The sequence below is a fragment of the Limanda limanda genome, chromosome 19 (genome assembly GCF_963576545.1).
Source record: "Limanda limanda chromosome 19, fLimLim1.1, whole genome shotgun sequence".
In the NCBI taxonomy this organism is placed as follows: domain Eukaryota; kingdom Metazoa; phylum Chordata; class Actinopteri; order Pleuronectiformes; family Pleuronectidae; genus Limanda; species Limanda limanda.
Genome location: NC_083654.1, coordinates 21,132,136 through 21,145,706, shown reverse-complemented (window position 1 = coordinate 21,145,706; position 13,571 = coordinate 21,132,136). Strand labels below are relative to the sequence as shown.

General features: G+C 43.6%; 1 protein-coding gene across 1 annotated transcript in view; it reads left to right on the top strand.

Moving 5' to 3' along the window:
- The first annotated feature begins 5,357 nt into the window (after nt 1–5,357).
- The window catches only part of col11a2 (collagen, type XI, alpha 2), a 38,980-nt gene continuing 30,766 nt past the window's right edge, over nt 5,358–13,571 (top strand). Inside the window, exon 1 of the mRNA XM_061092489.1 lies at nt 5,358–5,427. Within this exon, the coding sequence (XP_060948472.1) occupies nt 5,358–5,427 (70 nt within the window). The remainder of the gene's footprint in view (nt 5,428–13,571) is intronic.

The window sequence follows — 13,571 nt, the reverse complement described above, 5'->3', positions numbered from 1 at the left end:
TCAAAAGACGTGTGTACTTTGGCAGAACGATACTGTCTGCTCATATAGAAACGCTGTTATACATCAGTTGGCACGCACACTTCAGAGCTCGTGAACACTCACCCCACACAGAAAAACACACCCACCCCTGTGTACCCTGGCTGTACCTCCCCCCTCCCTCACCCTGCCCCTTCGTCACCCCTTGTCCTCCCTTCTCCTCCTCCTCCTCCTCCTCCTCCTCCTCCTCCTCTCCTGCCTATTTCAAGATATGTGGTTAACTGGGTGTGTTCGGTGGCCAGATTCAAAATCACAGACCCATTTACTGTCTAATTCTTTCTACCTGGGGTCTTTACACCTCCAGCAGCTCCACCACGCAGATTGTGTCTTCACCACGCATGGACACACGCACTTTGACCCCATTGTTAGTCCTGAGAGGATCAGTGCTCTCTCTTTTCCATTTCCTCCGAGGCGATCCCTCGCTCTGATCTATTTCAGTGTGTTGTGGCTAACAGGGTGTGTGTGCGTTTGCGGCCCTGCCCAGTAAAATACAGACTTTTCAAGGAAGTCAGCAATATAATATGGCCGCTTTATTGTAATTACAAGGTTCTTCTTTTGGAAATGGCACGCAGAGCGAGCTGCTGCCCACAGGCACCAGCTGAGTCCGTCTCCAAGAGCTGGTGCCACCTCCCTCGGCGTGGACTCACTTGCTTGCATTGCCCCAGATGTTGGCATTGCCCCAGATGTTCCACAGCAGACGGCGCTATCAGCTGGTTACTAGTCACCCTTTGACTCGACAGCCAGTACAGATTCCTGTGCTGTCAGACTGGACTGGGAGTCGGAGCTCTGTGTGGTGGGTGGCCGTGTCTGATGCAGCTTCTCCACAGGGAAACCTTGTGGTCTCTGGGTTCTCACAACCCTGAAATTACTGCCCAGTGAATTAAAAGCTTTTATTAATTCAAACCTGGCCGACATTGAAACTGAAGAGTGTAATTGGAGGGTTCACAACGTTCTGGACGAGACATGAGCACCTGTGTGTTGGTGTCTGATTATTTTACCTGCTAATCACACGTTAGCGGCCTCACCTCCAACTGGTCACTGGGACGAGCTGAGTCTGATTCATAGGATGATGAAGTCATGCTGCTGGTGGTCATGGTCAGTGGGAGCTCCTGCTCTCTGGACTTTGTGGTGCCTCAACAATGTGGTCAGCAGATTGTGTGGATTTTAGTGTTGCTATGGCAGCGACGTTTGATGCTGCATTTTCATTAATGTGTGTAAAGACATTAAAACTCCACTTGACAAGATGTTAAATCTAAATTCTTTCTGACCTGTTACCAAAGGGAAATAATCAGAGACGACATATTCTAACAAAATATGTGGACGTGCACATTTTTGATTCGATGACTCACGCAGCAGTTAAACCAAAAAAGTTATACAATTGTCCGATTAAAGAGACTAGTTATGAATGTTCCAGAACCGAAAAGATATAAGACTCAGATAAAAGATTCTTGGGGGACATTAAATAAGTTACTGCTTCAATCTATCTCATTTCTTCTTCTTGTATTTCCTGGTTCCAGAGCCTCGGACCCTGACTGTCACCTTCAGCTCTCAGCCTGGGGTCTGAGTCCGGTATCAGACCCCGGCTCGAGGATCTCAAGCTACACGCTGGTGCTTTTGTCACTAAAATGTCAGATATGTAACAGGAAGAGGCCTTGAAGTGTCTAAAAGGCAATCAGCAAAATCTTAACATCAATTCTAGAGCAAATTAAGAGCCAGTGTAAAGAGGCTAAACTGAAGTGGTGTGATCTCGTCTCTTGGTTCTGGGTTAAAAACCTGCCAGTGGAGTTTTGTCTAGTTTGGAGACGCCTGATTTTTGGTAGAGACCCCAGACTGTAAATAAAGATGGACGATACGTCTCCACTTCCTCCCACTATCAAGAAATCAACACAAAAATATTGATAACAATGATAAATATATGCATAAAAATAAAAAGTCATAGACTGGTGCATCACCTTCTGTTGTGTGTAGGATGAAACCATGGACACATCAAAGGTGGAGATTACGATCTTTAAATGTAGGCGTTTGCGTGAATATAACTCGCAGACACACATACCACAGATGTCTCGTGGGGTGTCTCTTTTTACAGCCTGTGGCATCTACTTTCAGATTAGAAACCAAACAGCCTGTCCTCAAAAAGAAACAAACATCATCCAGTGTGTCCAGACAGAAACATGAAAACCAGAGCTGAAGCACTGAGGCAGCGTTTCCTGGACTTTCTGATTTAGTACCAAAGAGAAAATAGCAGATCTGTGAGGAGACTGTGTACAAACCTGCAAACAGAGGAAAAGAACTCACAGCTGAGCTTTTTAATTCTGCTTTATAGTGTTTATTCTCCATTTTATAACATTAAATGCACCAATATTTGTGTTGCTCTCTGTTTTCTGATCTTTTCAGCTTTTCTGTCGAACCCCTCAATCTAACTTCTGTTTATTTTTACTCCTTCTAAATTCCGAGAACATAACATTCTATATAATTTCCTTTTGGTTTTCTATATAGCACATATAGTACATATATATATATAGCTATAGAAACTACCGTCCCCTGGTTTTGCTGGATGCACTTCAGATGCTGGTTTCACTTGATGATCACTCAGCGGCCGCTCCTTCTCATTCTGTTCACATCTCAGCTCACCGCTGGAGTTTCTTCTGAGAGCTCAGGACCATTTTTTCCTTCTGGCCGCCTCGGATGAAAACTTACAGTTTATCACATAGAAATAGTTTGCGTGTTACAGCCGAACAAAACCTGAAACATGTCCATCAGAACTGAGGCGTTTCCCTTTTTTCCTCGTCTGGAATTTAGCATCATGGAGACATGGTTCTCTGAAGAGGGAGATGTTGGAGTCAGACATCTTTAATTAGCCTTAAAACTATTTTAAAATTACAAAACGAGTCAAAAGAAGCATCGGCACGATCACAAACCTGGAACCATGCTTTATGATACAGTACATTAGTTCTACTTGAATTGAAAAACCTCTGTATTGTATCATATCTTCATATCTTGTATCATATTGTAACTTATTCTATCTTCGTATTATATCTTCTAATTGTATTGTATCTTTATAATGTTTAATATCATATTCTTTCTTCTTCTCGTATCTCCTTGTTATGTTATGTCTTATTGTATCCTCATCTTATGATGAATCTTGACTAATATACAGTGAATCTATTCAGTCAATTGGATTAAAGCTGCTACATTAACGCTGCTTTTTGTTATGTCACATTTATGAATATTTTATTCACCTGTACTTGTGTATTTTTCCCTGTTGCTATGAAACCCTTACAAAGAATGATAGAGAGGGAGAAATGCCACAGAATGCTAACACATCCCATTATTTCCCCTTAGAGAATGGAAATGAAAGAGGGAGTGAGAGAGAGAGAGAGAGCATGGAGGGATGATTACGGTTAATTACTGCTTTGTGACTTATGTGAAGTCTGCGTTCAAAGAAAGTGAGTAACCGTGGCTGTGAGTGCACAGACGTTCAGCAGGCAGACGGCTGGGCACAGGTCTGATGCTGCTAAGTGTTTATGACAGGTGGGGAAAAGAAAGAGACTTTGAAATGATGAAAGGAATGTCTCTTTGAGATTACGACTAAAGTAGCTTTACAGTTGATGTCTCGTACCAAGCACCCAATATAACCAGGGGCTTGAAAACTTAGACTAAACTTTATTGGGCAGAAAATATAGTGTCTGTTTTTTTTTCCCACGAAAAGGATTCATGACCACGACTTATTTCACGGTTCTCAAAATACAGAATTTAAAAAACACCTGTTTACAAAACACATGCATTTATCACTGTGTCATAAATCATCCATTTCTTCATTTAGGTCATTTTTCCACAGTTTAAACTTCAGTCTTGCACTAGTTGCTTGTTATTAACCTCTTGCTGGTTCTTTCATGATCTGTTTTACTTATGTGTTTATGATTTATCTTTACCCAGATACGTAACTTTACTTTTCTTAAGTATTTGAAATCCTGGAATGTATTTAATTGCATTGTGTACATTTTCCCCCAAAACAAGTGAAATTTATGGAACTCACCAAAAATGTGTGTTTGGTTTTCCTCCCTGTAATTATACATTTTTTATAATTATACATTTTATGATTGATGGTGTGATCCCCGTCAATCAGGATCCATCACATTAGGTCACTGTTTGTTTCCAAGTGTCAGACTTTCACAGGTAGAAGGTAGAATTTGATTTCAAGTTCACAGTGATTCCTTTATCTTTTGTATTTCTCTCTCTCTCTCTCTCTCTCTCTCTCTCTCTCTCTCTCTCTCTCTCTCTCTCTCTCTCTCTCTCTCTCTCTCTCTCTTATTCTCTCTCTCTCTCCACGTGCACCTGAGCTGATGCTGCAAAACAAGGCCACGTGGGACTGACCAATGAGAGCCGGAGGAGAGCAACGATGGCTTGGTGGCTGAAAGGGGCGTGGTTAGTGGAGCGGACAGCAGCGTGATTGGCTGAACGCGCACTCTCCTGCTGCTGCTCAGCTCATCCGTGCGTGTGTCTGCTGTCTAACTTTCATTGTGGTTTATAAATCCACAAACACGTGAAAGGTGGAAGTGGAGAAGATAAAGAGAAATAATCTATAATCATCCTTCATCAGCTTTTCAGGGAGTGAGCTGTGTGTGTGTGTGTGTGTGTGTGTGTGTGTGTGTGTGTGTGTGTGTGTGTGTGTGTGTGTGTGTGTGTGTGTGTGTGTGTGTGTGTGTGTGTGTGATATTTGTAGGAGCTTATCATTAAAACAGTGCACGCTCCTACACGCCCCTCCACAACGTAGATCTGCGCGCAATTACGCACGCCCCCATTTTGCCGTTCTCTCTCTCCCCTTTTGCCACTCATTCACTCTCTCTCTCTCTCTCTCTCCACGCACACACACATACACACACGCTCTCGCTCTACGTGGGAGAAAGTAAAGAAGGGGAGAGGGAAAGAGAGAGAAGGGAGAGAGAGCGTGATTCCAGGTCTCTCTCTGCGGCTCTCTCCACTTTGGGTTCTCGTACCCAATCTGACTCAATGGGGCTTTAGCACTAAGGGGTTACACGTTAAAATAAAAGATATTTATTCACCCCGAAACCCCTTTTGTAGGTTTCGTGCACTAACGTAGACAGACAGAGGAAACTCATTAAGGAGAGCAGAGGCAGAGACGCGCCTCTTTGTCCGTCGCCTCGCAGAAGGTTCAGTCGGGTCCCTCTGGTCGGCTGACTTTCTGTGAGAGGATAACCTCCAGCACATCCTGCACCTACAGCTCAACCAGGCCGGACAACCACTGCAGCACTATGGATATTGGAGCTTGTCCCTTACGGAAGAAACGGAGACCATGGCGCATGGACTTCTCATCCTTCGCCCTGGTGACCGTGGCGCTCGTTGTGTGCCAAACGACCGTGGTGCGGGCAGGTAAGAACTCAGATCTGATGATTTAAAATGAGACTTCGGATCAAAAACACCTTCAGTGTTCTGTCCTCTTCTCACTCAGATGAAGCGTGTGCGTAAAGGCACATCTCATCCAGTGCGCACCTGATTCCCACTGCTTCAATAACAGCTGCTCCACAGAGTCATCCTCTCTGAAGTGGATTTGTTAAATAGTAACTCGCATGTTTAGAGGTTTTCTACTTTCTACACTTGGAGTTGGGAGACGTTTTGTCTTTTTCCTGGTAATTTTGACAGATCCTTATTGAGAAAAGAAAAGTGATGAAAACCAAACAAAGAATATAATGACACGAGAGTCATTTGTTGTTTATTGTTGATTTTAAAAAACAGTTTTTCTCTGCGGGAATCCTGTCATCCTTGACCGTGTCCGATAATGGATGTTACGCACTGTCAATATCAATCTAAGACCAGAGAGACGTTAGAAAATTGATTTACTTCACTTTTTGCTGAAAAGAAAACATGTCAACACATTGTGAGGTTTCAAATAAGAGTTGTTTTGTCATCATTCCTCCTCCTGTATCTCCCTCCGTGTGTGTGTGTGTGTGTGTGTGTGTGTGTGTGTGTGTGTGTGTGTGTGTGTGTGTGTGCATCGTGCTGACAGGTGTCATCTCCCCACGATGCTCAAACATCTCAAACATCCAGAGGCTTCCTTGGTCATTTGTGGTCAAGTTTGCCTCATGTTGACTTTGCTTATGAATAAACTCAATTCCATTATTACACAGAGATGTATTCAGACAGGGTTGAGTTTATTAGCTTATGGTAGTCACGTCTGCGCCCCCCCCTCCCCATCCGGAGGGGTTCATGGGGTAAGATGGTGCAAAGAGCTGCTCCAGTCTCTCATGGGGGGAGTTTGTCAGATAAATGTCTCCATTGCAAATGTCTGCTGTGAGTGAAGTGAGCTGTGGATAGAGAGTGAGGTGTTTACCAGTTCAGCCTGTGCATCCGTCACTGCCCCTGGTTCCACTGGGAGGAGGAACATCTGCATCCCACTGGGAATATTGAACTGAAGCTTGATTTTGCATTTGTCCTGAGAAGATAAAACAGGCTTGTTTTTTTTAATCTAAGTTTAATCTTAAAAAAAGAATTTGCAGGGTACACATTTGTGTGTCAACCCCACTTGCACTTCTGGAGAGTAGATGGCCTAAGAAGAATGATCTGTAATGCGCTGCAGTTCCCTGACAAACCACCAGGGGTCTGCAGTTATTTTTAAACACAGAGAATCCATTGATTCACCTGATTCCAGATCAGTTCACATCTGAGACTTTTACGCGCAGTGACACGCGGCACCACCGTGGGCAGATATTAACGTAAAGATAAAACTTGTGATTAAAATTGTAATGTTAAAATTGTACATGTTTTCAGGCTTTAATTGATCTAATTATTTGATGAACCTTCTGAGATGAGTCTGAAGCTTGTTGGTAATTAAATATTAAAAGTTCTGTCGTTATGTAATTGTATAATTCACAGAAACTACAAAGTAGGTTTAGTTTACCTTCAATTAAATTAACTTTAGAGGTTTCTGTGCGTCAGAGCTGGTGGGGCAGTTGGAGCAGCTCCGGGACCACTGGGGCTTCTGGACCTCACCGGCCCTCCGGTGTGTGTTCTTTGGCCCCAAATCCAGATCCAGATCCAGATCCAGATCCAAGAGGCGGCTGCACCGGCCCGTCGTCTCCCGTGTGTGTTTTGGAGGTTGAAGCCTGAGACATTTCTTGCTTTCTATGAATAGGTGATTATGCGGCGGAGCAGCTCGGTCGCAGGGGTTTGGGAGTGAAAGCGGTTAGTGTGTCCGCGTTAATGTGTGCTTTGTACAGTTGTGTTTGTGTATCTGCGTCTGTGCAGCTCAGGGTGTGGAAACCTAGTCCAGTGTGAATGTGCCTCTGTGTGCAGCAGCTCCTGCAGCCTGCTCATCTGAGGCTCTCAGAGCTGCTGCTCCTAGAGTTCACCTTCTTCTGATCATGTGACCTGGATCGTGTCAGGGGGACGGAAGTGAAACCCTCCTTCACCTGGAAGCACGTGTTCATGCCTTTCTGTGCACGTCGCGTCCCTGGCCAGAAGACCGATTGAGAGAAGAGAGGTCGGAAGCCTTCACATCTGTCCTCCCTTCTTCACTGAGAGCATGAAGGGAGGAGGAGCAGGATGGATGGACGAGTGGATGGATGGATGAGTGGATGGATGGATGGATGAGTGAATGAGTGGAAGGGTGGATGGATGGTTTGATGGATGGATGAGTGGATGAGTGGATGGATGGATGGATGGATGGATGGATGGATGGATGGATGGATGGATGGATGGATGGATGGATGGATGGATGGATAAATGGATGGATGAGTGGATAAGTAGATGGATGGATGGATTAATGGAAGGATGGACGGATGGATGGTTTGATGGATGGATGAGTGGATGGATGGATGGATGAGTGGATGGATGAGATGGATGGATTAGTGGATGAGTTGATGGATGGATGGATGGATGGATAAATGGATGGATTAGTGGATAAGTAGATGGATGTATGGATTGATGGAAGGATGGACGGATGGATGGTTTGATGGATGGATGGATGAGTGGATGGATGGTTTGATGGATGGATGTGTGGATGGTTTGATGGATGGATGGATGGATGAGTGGTTGGATAGATGGATGGATGAGTGGATGGTTTGATGGATGGATGGATGGATGGATGGATGGATGGATGGATGGAAGGATGGATGGATGGATGGATGAGTGGATGGATGGTTTGATGGATGATTAGATGGATGGATGTGTGGATGGTTTGATGGATGGATGGATGAGTGGTTGGATAGATGGATGGATGAGTGGATGGTTTGATGGATGGATGGATGGATGAGTGGATGGATGGATGGATGGATGGATGAGGCTCAGAGGCCAGTGGGCCATCCACTCATCCTCCTGGATGAGTGGATGGATGGATGGATGATGGATGGATGGCTGGATGAGTGGATAAGTAGATGGATGGATGGATGGATGGATGGAAGGATGGATGGATGGATGGAAGGATGGTTGGATGAGGCTCAGAGGCCAGTGGGCCTCCAGACGCATGAAAGACGAGTTTTGTTCAAATCAGGAGAAAATCACTGGGCAATGTTTTCTTGACATGGATGTTCCCCAAACTCATTTCACAGCCGAGCTCCTCAAAGGCCAGTCTGTCTCCGTGTGGCTAAACATAACATAACCCATGGTCCCTCTCTCTCTCTCTCTCTCTATCTCTCTCTCTCTCTCTCTCTCTCTCTCTCTCTCTCTCTCTCTCTCTCCCTCCCTGTCTCTCTCTCTCTCTCTCTCCCTCCCTTGGTGAATGGAGCTACTATACGTGGTGGCAGAGCTCGGGCCTTTGACAGCTCACTCTGTGACTGTATGGAAGTGTGTGGTATTTCAGGCTCCTGCTGATCACATGTCTGGAAGCTTTAACTTGTCCTCTCGATCTTTCCTCTGACTCGTCATCATTTTCCCTCTGTCCCTCTGTCCCTCTGTCCCTCTGTCCCTCTGTCCCTCTGTCCCTCTGTCCCTCTGTCACATCTGCATGTATTCAATTGTAAAAATCCAAAAAATGCTAATTTTACACATTTACCAACAAGATTTTACTTCTTTTTCATATGCATCTCTTCTGCAACATTAGACTTTGTTGGTACAGAAAAACCTTGTTAAGCGCCAAGTGCATTAGTTGCTTACAGTTTGTGATGAGACCTGAGCTGATTCTCTCAGACAGACAGACAGACTCTTATCTGCTCCCAGATTCCTCCTTCTTTGTTAACAAGCAGCTGAACCCTACACTTAAGCCTGAGTAATGTAAGGCTGCTGCTCTCCTGCTGAATTAAAGTCTTCGCAGGACAAGTTGCCTGGCAGGCTGAGCTCAGGGCAAAATCCCCAATTTCTCCCTGGACTGTTTTAACTAACTCTTAGTGACGTGATTCATCCGTGACTGAGAGTCACAAACTGTCTCAGAAGTTATTTAAAAACCAGAGTTTATCTCCAAGATTCAGCAGTAAACTGTTGAAATATGAAGAATAAGTTTTGGTGGATTTGTTACAGCAGTTGCTCTTCAGGTTCAGGAAGCAGAGGATCATGGGTAATATCCAGCATTCAGTCAGATGATTGTTTGTTTTTTCTTCTCTACCCGAAAACCACTTCATCGCACAACAGCATTAGTTTCCACATGTGGCTGCAGGGGGCGCTGCTGCTCAGTCAAAGTTACACAGTGTTGCTTTTACTTCTCGTTTTCTGAGCCGCTACTCAGAACGGTTGAGACACGTAGGAAACTTTTCTTTAATGTTCTCGTATTCACTTTCTCACCGACCTCAACCACTGAAGCAAAATCTCTTCACTTGCACCGACAGATAAGAGGCGGGCGGTGGTTGAAAGAGAAACACACACACAGTCAAAGCTTAGACCCACAAATAGTAAACACGTCTGAGGCCTCGAAACCAGAACGTCTCTTCAAACTGTGAACTTGTGAAAGTCGTTCTCAGGCTGAACCACATCAGCTCTGCAGCCCGAAGGGAACAGCGAGAGCAGAAGATAGCTCCTCTGCTTTCTCTCGGTTTGGTACGTGATGATTTTGTGGTTTGTGTGTGAGCGCGGTTTGGCGTCTATCCTCGGAGACGTTCTGTTTTAGCAGGAGATGAACAAGGACGGCAGGAGAGTTTGCCAGCTCTATAATGACAGGCTGTCTGTATAGGATGCTATTCCTAGTCACTGTTATTTTGCTGCTTCTAGGAAGTCGGTGCAGGAGGGTGTGGAGAGCAGCTGTGTGATTTTACATATAATGTTAATGTACATCTCTTTTCCAGACATCGGTTCAGTCCATCCATTGGAAAATAGTTTTAAATGTTGTTGGGCTCTGACTGGGTTGACTGGAAAGATCAAGAGGAAGTTTTAAAATATAGAAAACATTGAATAAACCTCACAAATTCTAATTCTACTGATTTAAATTTATGCAACAGATATGGAAATCCCCGACCTACTTGCATCCACAATGCACAGAGCTCTTAACCTGCATTTTGATTATCAAATGCAACCAATGTGCCCTTGTGTTATTGCAGTTATGCACCACATGCTTTCTAGTATTTAATACCAGTGTTTTTTATTCATTGCACCATATAGTTTTCAGTCATTTGATCTTGAATCTATCTGGAACTGTTCGGGAGTGTTTAATGAACTGAGACCTATGAGTCCTGTTGGAGAAACGCCTCTGAGCGAGCGTTCCAGTCTCATCACAGTCACCTGCCTCCTCACACGTGTTTTTACAGGTAAATTACAGCTGTGAAGATCCACAGAATGCAGGGTAGATTCTGATGTGGGGATTTCCACAGCCAAAAGCTCTTTGCTATAAACAGTGATGATGATTATAAATATAATCCTGAGCCCACTGCTGTGACACTTGTCTTCATTATAAGTCTGACTTGGCTAGACTGTGGTGTGAAGAGGATTCAGGCACCACCAATAACTGTTATTAAATATGTCTAACTTAATTCAGTATAAATATTTTGGCTGTACACTAATAACAATCTGTTTAAAGTTCATTTAAATGTCAGGATTAGAAAAAACTGAGATGGATGTATGATGATTTAATGCAGTAAATATACTATCTACAAGTTTCAGGAAAAAATAGTTTTTATTCTGCATCAGATTGTAGTAGAAGTAATAATACAAGTATTTCTTGCACTGTTTTGTTGTAGGTCTTGTGTAAAATTGTCTGTGAGTTGTGGCAGTAACTCTGGCTTTTTCTGTGTAATTGTTCAACGAGAGCTTTTCCTTCAGTGTGATTCTCAGACTTTGTTTTTGGGGTTAGTCAGGTTTGTTAGTTATGTCCTGTCAGAGCTGAGCTGTGAAGTCTGGAGGTTAGAGATCCAGCAGGTTTCTAATTTGTTCCCTTGCTCACCGTCTGTGATTCTCTGACTGTCTCCTGCCTCCTGCGGTGTGAGGATCCACCCTGGATCCAAACTGAGACTGTGGCCGGCCCCTGGACCGCATGAAGCTGCAGCACGATACACGTTGGCAGCTGCGTCGGTGCTGACACACACCACACGATGGTGCACAAAGGACATGGAGGACCTGAGCAGTATATAGGGATTGTTACCCAGAAACCACACTAGGCTGCGCTGCAGTAAACGTTGGTGCTGAGCTGCAGCCACACATATAATGAATGGACTGTGAAATCTAAAAACAACAGATGAAGGGCTCAAGTTAAACACTGTTAATAGTAGCCATTCACTTCAATATGAATAATTCACTTCATATTAAGACTGTTTGGCCACATTAGGAGGATTATGATGCAGTTCTTCAGGTGAGGGAGACGATAGCAGGCTCGTCGTTCATTGCCTCCAGACCTTCAGCTTAGAAATGTAAAAATAACCTGAGCTGAAAATTATAGATCCAATTTAAATTAGCTAAATAGACACAAGAACACAGTAAAGTAAAGTAAAGAGACAACCTAGAGGGATCACATCACACATCACAAAGGAATATCTCAGGGATCAAACAACAGTTTTCTCATCTGCATTTCTCCTCACAGCACAAGCGTACGCCCAAAGACAAATCAAGTTTTAATTCTCATCATTGATCAAACTGCCTCATCGTTGTTTTGTTTTGGAAAGAGATAAGTTCCAGCACAGTCGGATTTTATCTTTCGTTGTTATCATAAATCTGCTTTTCAAATAACTTAAATAACTATAAACATCATTTTATGTTGTACAAATAATGTGAATACCACTGATCCCTTTTTACAGCATGGGCACAGAATGTATTTTCTGTCTGTGCACACAAGGTATTATAAATAAATCCTAACTATAGAGGTCCAGGTTGGAAATTATAACCTGCAGCCGGGCTGTGCTCACACTCCGAGACGCCGCGGCAGCTGGAACCACTGCAGCTCAGTTTATGGTCAGTTTTCAAATTCGTTTGATATTTGACTTTTTGTGATTTATGATTTTTTGGAAAGAAATACTGAGACATAGAGCTGTGTGTGTGTGTGTGTGTGTGTGTGTTTCTCTGCGGTCAACATTGCACGTCCCTCTCTCTCTCTCTCCAAGTCTGACAACGTGGTCGTTGTGTAAAGGTGAGAGGTGAGGGGTCAACGTGTCAGCTGGAGTGTGTGTCTGGTATTTGACACAGCTGCACCAAAGGAGGAAAGGGCACAGACACACACACACACACACACATGCACACACACACACATACACACACACACACACACACACGCACATATTTATTGTTACACAGGGCATTAGAGGCAGAAAGAGGTAACTATAGAGTCGTGTGTATGTGTGTGTGTGTGTCACCAAGTTAATTAAATCTGCTGTGGCTCCATCTAGTGGCGGCTGAGAGGAACCGAACTAACTCCATCAGTTAGTAGCAGCTCACCTGAGCATCACATGTGTTTCCCATCAGGTTGTAATGTGCTGGTTTTCTGTGTGTTTGCTCACTTGTGGGTTTGAGAGTGAAACAGTGACAGGACTGTTTCAGGCCTCGGGAAAACAAAATACATCCACACATAGTACAGAGCTTCATTCTCCATCTCACAGCGTATAGTTAGGATGTGTGTTTCTCGTGGTGATGTGCGATCGAAGGATTCAACAACTGGGCTGAAGGGAAGTAGAATAAAGCAAATAAGAAGTTATCTCAGATTTGATTGAGTATCCAACTTGTTCTGTGCTGCCACTTTCTGGTCACAGCTTCAAAGCAGTGAAAGAACTTCTCAATGAAACCCACTGACCTCTGCCAAGGGACAATACTGCAGCTGCATTTCTCACACTCACGGATATCAGTTCACTAAAGATGCCTGATGGGGTTTTTTCATCAAGATCCATGAATTACTCTCTGGGAAAATCAGTGAAAATGTCAAAAAATATCCTGAAACTAGACTGAAGAACCTCGTGTTGTCTCAGGCTTTTCAGTGTCTTTAAGTTGTTCTTATCCACATCGTAGCATTTTAATTAATTTGACTCTTTTCTTATATTTCAATCTGTGTCTTCTTTTATTTTATAGATATTCGGTCAATCACACATATTTAAATGAGGTTTAATAAAGGAGATTATTATTACTTATTGCTTGTATTGCATGTTTACTATAGTCTCCTCGTCTTCTCTTGATGTTTATTA